The sequence below is a fragment of the Scylla paramamosain genome, chromosome 47, assembly GCF_035594125.1.
Source record: "Scylla paramamosain isolate STU-SP2022 chromosome 47, ASM3559412v1, whole genome shotgun sequence".
NCBI classification, from domain to species: Eukaryota; Metazoa; Arthropoda; class Malacostraca; order Decapoda; family Portunidae; genus Scylla; species Scylla paramamosain.
In genome coordinates, this window is record NC_087197.1 from 5,424,785 (window position 1) to 5,436,833 (window position 12,049).

At 39.1% G+C, this 12,049-nt stretch overlaps 1 protein-coding gene across 15 annotated transcripts in view; it reads left to right on the plus strand.

Moving 5' to 3' along the window:
* LOC135095001 (ankyrin-2-like) overlaps positions 1-12,049 on the plus strand; it is a 195,925-nt gene that overhangs the window by 123,685 nt on the left and 60,191 nt on the right. For 13 of the 15 annotated variants that reach the window (XM_063995586.1, XM_063995587.1, XM_063995588.1 and 10 more), the window contains one exon: positions 7,098-7,504. In XM_063995586.1, the coding sequence (XP_063851656.1) occupies positions 7,098-7,504 (407 nt within the window). Of the gene's footprint in view, positions 1-6,250; positions 6,349-7,089; positions 7,505-12,049 lie in introns of all 15 variants that reach the window. The other 2 variants (XM_063995592.1, XM_063995593.1) reach the window with 2 other exon arrangements.

The following is a 12,049-nucleotide window of genomic DNA, read 5'->3' on the forward strand; positions in this document are numbered from 1 at the left end:
TTTATGTAGGAAGGATACTGGCCAAGGGCAACAAAAATCTAATAAAAAAAATGCCCACTGAAATGCCAGTCCCTAAAAGGGTCAAAGCAGTGGTCAAAAATTGGTGGATAAGTGTCTTGAAACCTCCCTCTTGAAGGAATTCAAGTCATAGGAAGGTGGAAATACAGAAGCAGGCAAGGAGTTCCAGAGTTTACCAAACTTGCTATTGTTCAATGCCTCAAAAAAAGAATTCCTCCATCTATCAATTCGACACAATCTTCCAGACAACTATCCCCTCTTCTTCAATGACACTCAACTGTCCCCCCTCTTTTACACTGAACATCCTCGGTCTGTCCTTTACTTTTAATCTGAACTGGAAACTTCACATCTCATCTCTAGCTAAAACAGCTTCTATGAAGTTAGGCGTTCTGAGACGTCTCCGCCAGCTTTTCTCACCCCCCAAGCTGCTAACTCTGTACAAGGGCCTTAACTGTCCATGTATGGAGTATGCTTCATATGTCTGGGTGGGGTTCTACTCATACTGCTCTTCTAGACAGGGTGGAATCAAAAGCTTTTCGTCTCATCAACTCTCCTCTGACTGTCTTCAGCCTCTCTCTCATCTCTGCAATGTTGCATCTCTAGCTGTCTTCTACCGCTATTTTCATGCTAACTGCTCTTCTGATCTTGCTAACTGCATGCCTCCCCCTCCTCCCGCGGCCTCGCTGCACAAGACTTTCTTCTTTCTCTCACCTCTATTTTGTCTACCTCTCTAACGCAAGAGTTAACTAGTATTCTCAATCATTCATCCCTTTCTCTGGTAAACTGTGGAACTCCCTGCCTGCTTCTGTATTTCCGCCTTCCTATGACTTGAATTCCTTCAAGAAGGAAGTTTCAAGAAACTTATCCTTCAATCTTTGACTACCACTTTGGACCCTTTTATGGGACTGTCATTTTAGTGGGCATTTTTTTTTTTTTGTTGGATTTTTGTTGCCCTTGCTTAGTGTCTCTCCTACACAAAAGAAAAAAAATGTTGTTATTGATTGTTTATAATGCGTCATCAGTTGCCTTATAACCTTTTGTTTATCGAATATTTGAAACCCAGCCAAAAATGTAAGAGACCTTTACCGATATGCGTTTCCGCAATCACTCTGTTATCAAATAATTAAGAAATACGGCATTTTATTTTATTGAGGTTTTTGGGGCGGACATCAGCATCGTCCCATCATAGGTGAAGGCCCGTCCTACCTTGACCAATAAATTAGTACAGTACGAATCATTCCTTTCTCTACACTACCGAAAGAAACGAGGAATCCACAGATATTTACTTAAAAAAGTGAGGGCAGAATGATATATTCATATTTTGAGGAACTGTGAGGTTTGAAATACAGTGGAACCTCGGTTACCAAACGACTCCTTTTTCGAACAAATTGGTTTAAAAAAAAAAAATTGAACTATTGCTTCGATTGTGGTACCGTAATTCGGTTCTAGAACAAAGTTACTTGATTTCAAATATTAAGGCATAGCAAAAGCTGCCGTTTATTTTTATAGTTTCTGTAAATCTACTTCGTTTTTATATACTTGGAGGAGAGAGACAGTGTAAGACAGTAATTCAATCTTTGAAATAAGGTAAATGTGATCCCGTTGAAAAGCCGCGATGTAAACATTTTTCAGGACTGAAGAGTAATCCCTAGCCACCTGTGGCTCTCTCGATGACCCATAACGCCATCACTACTGCACAACAGCATTTTTCCAGTAGCTTTACCCAGCAGAAATATGTTTAAGTGTTATTATGATCACCTTCATTTTGGCTGTAGGTGGGTTGCTCCTATGTGCCCCTCTGTAAGGCTTCCCTCACTAGATCAGTCTAAATAGTATCTTCTGATGAGTTCTGTGTCACTAAATTCATTGATTACATCCTTTCTGAATAAATAATTTGTAACCTGGAGATGTTGTGAAGCAGCCATCTTGGATGTGGGGGCATATGTTATAAGCCGCTAAGAAAATTTAGACGTGTCTGAGAACGGATTAATCCATTTTACATTGATTCCTGTGGGAAAAAATAGTTTCGGTTTTCGAACATTTCGGATTTTGAACGGCATTAATGAAAGAGTTTAGTTCGAGAACTGAGTCTCCACTTCGATAAATAATAGATTACAAGATTACCGATAATGCTTTATAAACACTCATAATGACAACAGATGATCGTGCTTGCTCTGATTGGGATATCACTCCCATAAACCCTTCATACACGAGTTTAAGCAAAGATAACAGAGGAGTGTGGGACAGAAGGTACACTTCCGCACAGACGGACACTTTTGCGCACGACACTGCCCAGGGTCTCTAGTTGTTGTTCTTGTTGGGGATTTGATGGGGCCTTGCAGGCTGTGGTGCTATAGCCTCTAGTGCCCCGAGAGTGCTGGCAGAAGTTAAATTAATTGGTTAGATTCTGGTGAACTCTCAATCTTGCCTCAGATGGCCTGGAGTAACCAAGTGTGTGGAAGGAGCCGATTCCGTCTCATGCCCCGTTCCACCACCACTTTCACATACAGTCATGGTAAACCTACATTCTCCCTCTCTCTATCGGAGGGAGGGGGAGGGAAACACCCGCCTTCAGCCTATTGTTTTTCACTCGACCTTGGAAGATGCAAGGCTACACGCAAAATACTCAGAAATCTTTAAATTTCTCTTTTATACAACTTTTCAATCTTAAAGCACCACCATATTCAGGTGCATTTTATTTCCGTGAAGACATGCTTTATTTTAAACATAACCTCATAATGACTGGACATGATGATTATAAGTAAAGTGGTATGTATATATATATATCATAAGATAGTAACTAACGTTCTCGCCCCAATTATTTTTTCCACTTATTGAAATTGAAAAATTCGCTTAATTTGTGTAAATGTTGACCTAAATGAAGAAGTATAAGTATTTTTAAGGGAGGTTGAGTTTCACTCAGTCTCAGCGGGCGACTGTAGCAGTAGGGTTACCAACATAACCGAGAGGTCTCGCTGAAATTCTTTCCAGGAACGGATTACATGCTTTTTGGTGAAAGAGTCAAAGCCGTTGTTGTTACTTTTCTATTATTATTATTATTATTATTATTATTATTATTATTATTATTATCATCATCATCATCATAATTTTGTTATTAATCGTTTAATGACAATCTCGCTAAGATGATGATCAAAAGGTCAAACAATCGTTAGCTAAGTTTGGGGTAGGTAGAATATTTGACTCCTACGCATACTCGTAGACAGCAATGAAAAATGACATTGACACAATAACATCTAAAACAAGTACGGCAGCCTATTGCCCGCGAGTCATTTACATCTCCTTACAGAGCAAGCGTCCGGCGAGACTCGAACCAAAAATAAATAAATCTTGCCAAAGCACCATTGCTGTCTGAGTGGAAGCAGACGTACTTGTTCACTGAGCGCCTTGGACAGGCCCAGTGCCTCATATGCTTGAAGACTTTGGCTGTCTTCGAAGAATTCAACGTGCGCCGCCACTGCGAGACAGAACACCGGCATCAGTTTTTCTGTCTATGTCTGCTGGTGAGAAGAATGACGCCATCGCTAGATACTCAGGCAACATATAGACAACAATTTCACTTTCCCGCAGCAGACCCCACTGAGATCAACACAGTGACGCTCACCAGTTATGATGTGTCTCGTTTCCTTGCTCGCCGGATGAAGCCATTCGTCTTCATCAAGGAGTGGTTTGTCGCCGTGATTTAAGTCCAGAGCAGCGTTCTTCCTTTGGGAGAATGAATCTTTCGTTCAGGGTTTTCGTACAGGGCTCAATGAAAATCGGCAGCTCTACCCTCGTCTCACCGACACGAAGAACACTGCACCAGCTAGGCATTTTCATTGTGGCTTCCAGATTTACGAGGAATTTCCTCCTGCTCGTACCGCTGCATGGCACCACCAGTGGACTAGACATCGACACCGTAATTCAGCATGAGAAGCAGCGCTCCCTTGACCTTTCCCGTCTCCTGTGCTTGACGACCGATGGTGCCTTATTGGTAATTGGAGAGAAGAAAGGCGCTGCTTCGCTACTAGTGGACCACTGTGAGATCGCCGGTCACACAACCCATAGATAGATAGATAGATAGATAATTTATTGACCACAACAAGTGATTACAATTACAAAAGGACTCAGAGGATATGGTCCATAAAAATACTTTCTTTAAAAATCTATAAATGACTTAAAACGCAACAAAGTATTAAACATACATGAGGTGAACTGCTTCATCCATCAAGAGTCTGCCAACCTTGTGGACATGTTTATCGTGGTGAAGATCGTCAACTCCATTCTCTCCTGCATCTTAAATCCAGTCCAGTACTGATGGACTAAGTCAACGAGCCCTAAGGCGACCTGCTTTAGTTCTGCGAGGTTCGCTGGTTGAGTCATGGGGTCACGCTGTCCCGTGTGCATGACCTGCAACAAGAGAATGTCACTTTCCTCTCTCAGAACAAACTTCCCCACGCTGATAACTTCGACTCACGATACATCTCTCGCCTGGCACTTTTCATCACTGCGCACCTGAACGACATCAGCGTGAACCTCCAAGCCAAGGACATTCTCGTGACAGACATGCACTCAACCATTACTGTCTTTACGGTTGAGCTGGGCGTGTGGGAGGCTGAGGTTACTAATGGTCAGTTTGTGCATTTTCCTCGCCTTGCTGCTTGTGTCCCTGATGACGTGTCCCTGGACACACTCTGCGGGTTGCCGCAAGAGTCAAGAAACTGGATGAAGATTTCAAGCTGTTCACTGTTTTTCTTTGACATTCTTGTGGACGCCCCCTCTGCCCTCCTACAGATGGAGTATGTGAAGCTGCAGTGCAGCAATGAACTCAAGGCGAAATTCCGAATCTCCTCTTTGTTGTCCTTTTTTCCGCGACCTCGTCCTAACTTCCGCCAAGTTTCCAAACTATAGCGGGCATACTGAACGCATCGATTTGCAGCGCCTAGTATTGATGTGAAATGCTCTTCTGAAAAGTGAAGTACTGTCTCGCCATCGCTTCCGGTTCTCCGACAATCACTTCAATGACATTTTTCTGTTGTCCACCACATCCATCGAGCAGGAGACTGCTCGATGAATTTCAACTGTGTTGAAATTCTTGTTCTTGGTTTCCTGTTTCATGTTGATATTATTAAACTGTTGTGTTCAGCCTCTTTTTTGTTCACTGCAATGTTGCATCTCTTGCCATTTTCTACCGCAATTTTAACTGCTTTCCTGATCTTGCTAACTGCATGATTCTCTTTCTTCTGCGGCCTCGCTGCGCAAGACTTTATACTTCCTTTCACCCTATTCTGTCCATCTTTCTAATGCAAGAGTTAGCCAATATTCTCAGTCATTCATCGTTTACTGGTAAATTCTAGAACTTTCTGCCTGTTTCTCTATTTTTTCCTTCCTATGACTTGAACTCTTTCAACAGTGAGGTTTCATGACACTTTTTTGGCCTTTCCTTTGGCTAAGGGACTGGTACACTGGGCCTTCTTTTTTCGTTGTTTTTGTTTCCCTATGCCAGTGACCAACCCTCTTACATAAAAAAAAAATATTATAATTGTTATTATTGTTATTATTATTATTATTATTATTATTATTATTATTATTATTATCATTATTATTATTATTATTATTATTATTATTATTGTATGGGGGCATCCATTAACACAGCTTGAACACTGCCATAACTTCTTTATTACAAGCGTTTGGACCTGTCAAAATCATTACAATAAACACATATCCCAATTTTTTTTTTTTTTTGTATCACCTCAGGTACCCAAATATCATTAATAAGTAGATCAATATGAAAGTTGAGAATGGATGTATGTAGAATTCACCATATGCTAAGTACAATTAAAAATCAATCATATAACCAACCAATCAACAACACTGATTTTCATTTATAATAATCATTAGAATTATAACTCACAACGGAAGCTCCAGCCGCATATGGATTGCCTCCATAAACTTTCCGAACCAGTAGTTGGATTCATAAACTGTAATACATGAAATATTCCCTTAATAGCCGGCCGCACAACCACATTAACACTGTAATCATAAAAGATCATCACTACTAGTACATAAGCTTTATTTTGTTGATGAACATCACAAATGTTTTACGTGAACACCAGCTGATAGACCACCACACAGTACTATTATAACCAAACATAGCCATACATACCAGCATAACAGAATAATCCCAAGTCTTTAATAAATATTACATCTAGTGATCCATCACAACACTCTTCAGGTAGGGGCGGACAGCAACTAACCCTGGCTGACCGTTCGTCGCCACCTCATCACCCTGCTGCCACCTCGCCTCACTTCTCCACTGCCACGTCACAAGACGTACGGCTTGCGCACCGTTCACAGAGCTTAATCCTCGTCTACATAAATACACTGATACACAAACTAATTTAGAAATAAACAAATAAATAAAATAATTGATATTCCAATTATCATGAGACTGATGATACAATTATTATTATTGTTATTATTATAATTAATATAATGATTTTTATTATTGTTATTATTATTATTGCTATTATTATTATTATTATTATTATTATTATTATTATTATTGTTATTATTATTATCATTATTATTATTATTATTATTATTATTATTATTATTATTATTATACTATTGCTACTACTACTACTACTACTACTACTACTACTACTACTATTACTGTTGCTATCATCACTGCTTGCTAATGCTACTACTACTACTACTACTACTACTACTACTACTACTACTACTACTACTACTACCACCACTACTACTACTACTTCTACTGCTACTTTTACTACTACTACTACTACTACTTCTACTGCTACTTTTACTACTACTACTACTATTACTTTTACTACTACTACTACTGCTACTGCTACAATATTTCTTTAAGTAAATATGGCAGTTCCATCAACAATAACGTCGATCCCTTGTGTAGATATTAGGTACATGCTTATTGACCGCTTGTAAGTGTAATCAATTATGGTTTATGGTCAGTTAGGTTTATGGTTTCTTACTGAATATTATTAATACTCTCTCTCTCTCTCTCTCTCTCTCTCTCTCTCTCTCTCTGAGGATTACAGGAAGAACTGCTCTCCACTGCGCAGCATTGTGTGGCCAGCTGCTATGTGTGTCCGCGCTCCTTCCCAAGGTTCCGCCCAACTTCACCAACTGGAGTGGTATCACACCGGTGCACTGTGCCAGCTTACACGGCCACAGGGTGGTGGTGGAGATGCTGGAATATGCGGGCTGGCACCTCAATGTCAAGGATAAAAATGGCCATACCCCACTCCACTGGGCAGTGAAAGGCGATAGTGTGGAGGTGACCAAATATTTAGTGGGTAGGGGCCTTGATCCGCTACAAAAAGACATTGCAGGAAACACGGCGATGGATATAGCTATGATATTTGGATGCTACTCAGTTGAGGCATATCTAAAGAAGAAGCGTGTTATGGTTGCAAACGATGACTCGAAACGTCTTTTTCATGTGGTAAGGAGACGACATGTTTGTTTTTCATGTGATAAGTAGACCACATGTTTGTAACTGTTCCCAAAACTTTTCTTCCTCTTTCTACCAATTTTCTTGATTTTCCTTTTGTTTTTCTCGTAATTAATTATCATTGAATTATTCTTTTCTTCTGCTTCTTCTTCTTCTTCTTCTTCTTTTTCTTCTTCTTCTTTATTATTATTATTATTATTATTATTATTATTATTATTATCATTATTATTATTATTATTCATGCAGGGACGTGACAGTCCCTATATGAAACACAACCAACTATTTTCGTCGAACATCCCCCTCCATTAATTTTTCTAAGGTTCATTTTAAAACTCTCAAATAACTCCGTGTTAAGATTCTCATTATTAAGTCCATTCTATTCATTAAACATTGTTTTAAAGCCAATCCTCCTGCTTTTTTCTTAATTTAACTAGAAGCTTGAAACGATAATTTCTTGTTTTATCAAGATTGCTGACAATGAGGACTTTATTTATGTTACTCTTGTTATATGCCTGATATGTCTGTTACTCTTGTTATATCCCTGATACCACTTTAAGACCTCTGCCAGGTCCCATCTTAACTTACATCTCTCAAAGTAAGGATTGTAAATAAATGTTTCAATTTCCTTTCGTAAGGAATGCTTCTCGTCCCTTATTTTGTTTATTTTTTTTTTTTTATCTCATTTATTTATTTATTTATTTTTTGCAATTTTCATTTGAACTGATCCTAGCAGACCTGTATCATTCCTGTACCAGAACTATGCAACATAATTTAGATTAAGTGTGGCTAGTGCCAAATATACTTTAATATTACTGAAGGATTTCAACTTGTAACGGTCCTAAAGGTAATCCGTTATAGACGACCTGCTATATTTCTGGCCTCTATAACTTTAAACTATTTTTTTTTCGTACTCCTCTCGCTCTTTATTATGTGTCTATTTTGTAGATTTCCTCTTCGTATGTATTTTGCATTTTCTAGTATTAAGCTGCATTTGCCATCTATCTATCCATTCGTTCATCCTGTCTAAGTCTGTCTGCAGGGCAACTTTAGGTGCAAGAGCCTTTGGCCAAGGAGAAAAAGGGGAAAAAAAAAAAAATTCCACTAAGGTGCCAGTCCCAAAAGAGATGTCAAGAGAATCATCGAAAACTGAAGGATAAGTGTCTTGAAACTCTCTTAAAATTTAAGAGTTCAAGTCATAAAAAGTTGGAAATACAGAAGCAGACAGGGAGTTCCAGAGTTTACCAGATAAAGGAATTAATGATTGAGAATACTGGTTAACTCTTGCATTAGAGAGGTGGACAGAATAGAAGTAAGAGAAAGTGCAGCGAGGCCGTGGAAGGCGAAGAGGCGAAGAGCATGAAAATAGCGGTAAAAGATAGCAAGAGATGCAACATTGTGGCGATGAGAAAGAGGCTGAAGACAGTCAATTAGAGGAGAGGAGTTGATAAAATGAAAAGCTTTTGATTCCACCCTGTATAAAATAACGGTATGAGTGCAGCCTCCCATACATGTGAAGCATACTCCATACATGGATGGATAAGGCCGCTGTACAGTTAGCAAATGGGAAGGTGAGAAAAACTGGCGGAGACAGCTCAGAACGTCTAGTTTCATAGAAGCTGTTTTAGTTAGAGATGAGATGTGAAGTTTCCAGTTTAGACTATAAGTAAAGGACAGACCGAGGAGAAAATTGAATGTAATTGAAGAAGAGGGGGATAGTTGTCTGGAAGGCTGCGTTTTTGAATAACTGAGTTTTTGAGGCATTGAGCAATACTAAGAGATCAGAAGTCAGGCATTCTGTGGCTTCCCAGCGTTAAGTGTTTACTTCCTGAAGGGTTCGACGTTTATGAAAAGACGTGGAAAATTGCAGGGTGGTATCATCAGCGTAGGAGTGGATAGGTCAAGAAGTTTGGTTTAGAAGGTCATTCCTTCTGGGTGACAAGACAGATCACTGAGGAACACCACTGTCTATCACAGCAACAACAGAACAGTCAGAAAGGAAACTTGAGATGAAGTTACAAAGAAAAGGATAGAAACAGTAGGAGGGTTGTTTCACCCAAATTTCTAAGAGAATGACCAAGATTCAATAAGGAAAGCCAGAAGATCATCGGTAGATAGGACTTGACGGAACTCATACTGGCAATTAGATAAAGGGTTATGAACTGATCGATGTTTAAGAATCTTCCTGTTGAGGAAAGATTCACATACACAGTTTTGGAGAACAATAGGAGGGATCCCATCAGGTCCATAAGCCTTCCGAAGGTTTAGGCCAGCGAGGGCATGGAAAAATCACTGAAAAGGATTTTAATAGGTAGAATGAAGTAACCAGAGGGTGGAGGAGAGGATCATCCAAGGTAGAGTTTTTTTTTTAGCAAAGAGTTCAGCTTTAGAAATAGGTGAGATGGCAGTGGTGCCATCAAGTTGAAATAAAGGAGGGAAAGAAGAAGAAGCAAAGTTATTGGAAATGTTTTTTGGCTAGGTACCAGAAGTCACGAGGGAAGTTAGATCTTTAAAGATTTTGACACTTTTTACTAATGAAGTTTTTGGCTAGTTGGAGAACAGACTTGTCATGATTCCGGATAGAAATATGAAGCGCATGACATTCAGATGATGGAAGGGTCAAGTACCCTTTGTGGGCCACCTGTCTATCATCTATAGCACGAGAATAGGCTGTATTAAAACAAAGTTTGGAAGGTTTAGATCGAGAGAAAAATGAGAAATGTACACCTCCATGCCAGACACTATCACCTTTGTTATGTGCTCAGCACTCAGAGACGGGTCTCTGACACGGAAGCAGTAGTCATTCCAAGGAAAATCAGCATAATACTTCTTCAGGTCCCTCCAATTAGCAGAGGCAAAACACCAGAGGAACATCTGCTTAGGGAAATTCTGAGGAGGGATTGGAGCGATAGGACAAGATACAGTTCGCAAATTGATTATGTAGTATCACTAATGCATATTAAAGATGATAGTGATCCAAAAACTAATTGTAAAAACTTGTAAAGTATGTGACCGGGGAATCGGTACGGTGATAATCCAGATCTTATCCAGCCTAAAACATTCCCATCCGTCCCGTGCACACTAACCTTGTTCATGAACTTTTAATGGGGTACCTTGTCAAATGCATAATAAAGTCTTGGTATATCATTACATAACTATCCGCATTACCTGCTGTCTTGTAGACGTTAATACAGGTAAGTTGCTGAGGAATGACGCAAAATGCGCGAATTATATGCCATAACTCACTTTATATACGGGACAGCCAGTTTTGGCTGACGCCATCATATTCAGCAGTGTCTGTAAAATCAAGATGTACCGTAAAAACTTGACAAAAAAAAATATTACTAGTTAAATTGTGAAGATGTGAAAAAAAAAATGTTTATAACGTTTTCAAAAGTTATTTTCTACAGCTATTTTCAACAGTTAATCATTGAATGCTGAAATATATTACTATATTAAATAGGAAAAACTCTCATGGACACGTTAGTGTGATCAGAATGCAAATAAACTTTCACATATTGAAAACACAGAGTCATTTATAGCAACACGTTACTCGCCTCAGGCATCAGGGGGGGCCCGACACTTGTGATGCTTGGCGGTGGATTAATTGATTTAGCTTACAGCGCCGCAACATCGCGGTCATATGGCGCCACTACAAAACTTTAAAAAAACAAACAAACTTTGCAGTTTAAAATATTGATATTAAAAACAAAATTATAGGTACGTTAAAATGTTAAGACCACTAAAAAAATAAACAAAAAAGGACATGGGAAAAACCATTGGTACATTAATGTTTTAACTATTTAGTTTAAAGTGAGGGCGTACTAACCACACTGACCCAGACCATTGTGTCTGATGTTGTTCATTTCATACCCAAGGCACTACTAATCCCACTGATCCAGATGTCTGGCGCTGTATGTTCTGTGTCAAGGACACTGACCCCAATGACTCATACTTTTGACCTTGTTCGTTACGTGCCCAAGACACTTACCCTGCTGACCCAGCCCCAAGACCTGGCGTTTTTTGTTATATGTCCTCCTCACTTGCCGCCATGATCTCCTACTACAAAAATAAAGCTCTGTCCAATACGATATTACTGATAAAACATTATGTATATATACTCGTATATATATATATATATATATATATATATATATATATATATATATATATATATATATATATATATATATATATATATATATATCCAGAAGGCTGTAAACCATACAACTCGGCTAGAGGCTATAATACGCCGTTGGACAGGGAGATTCAATACGAGGGCGATAGTTCAGCAGGGTTTTATACTTTCATCATATATGTGTTGTCGCTCGTTATAATTGCTTCTTTCTAGATGTGGTTGACGATTCTTGCCTAGTGGGTGGAGTTGGTTGTAGCCGTTGTATTATTTCCTTGTCTATGAGTGGATAAAACAGACTGGCGTTCTCATTAGTGTAACATGGCGTTACAACCGGTTGTGAAGAAGGTGCAAGAGACACAAGTGACTCTGTACACCCATATTTGAGCCATGCACTGAGTCCA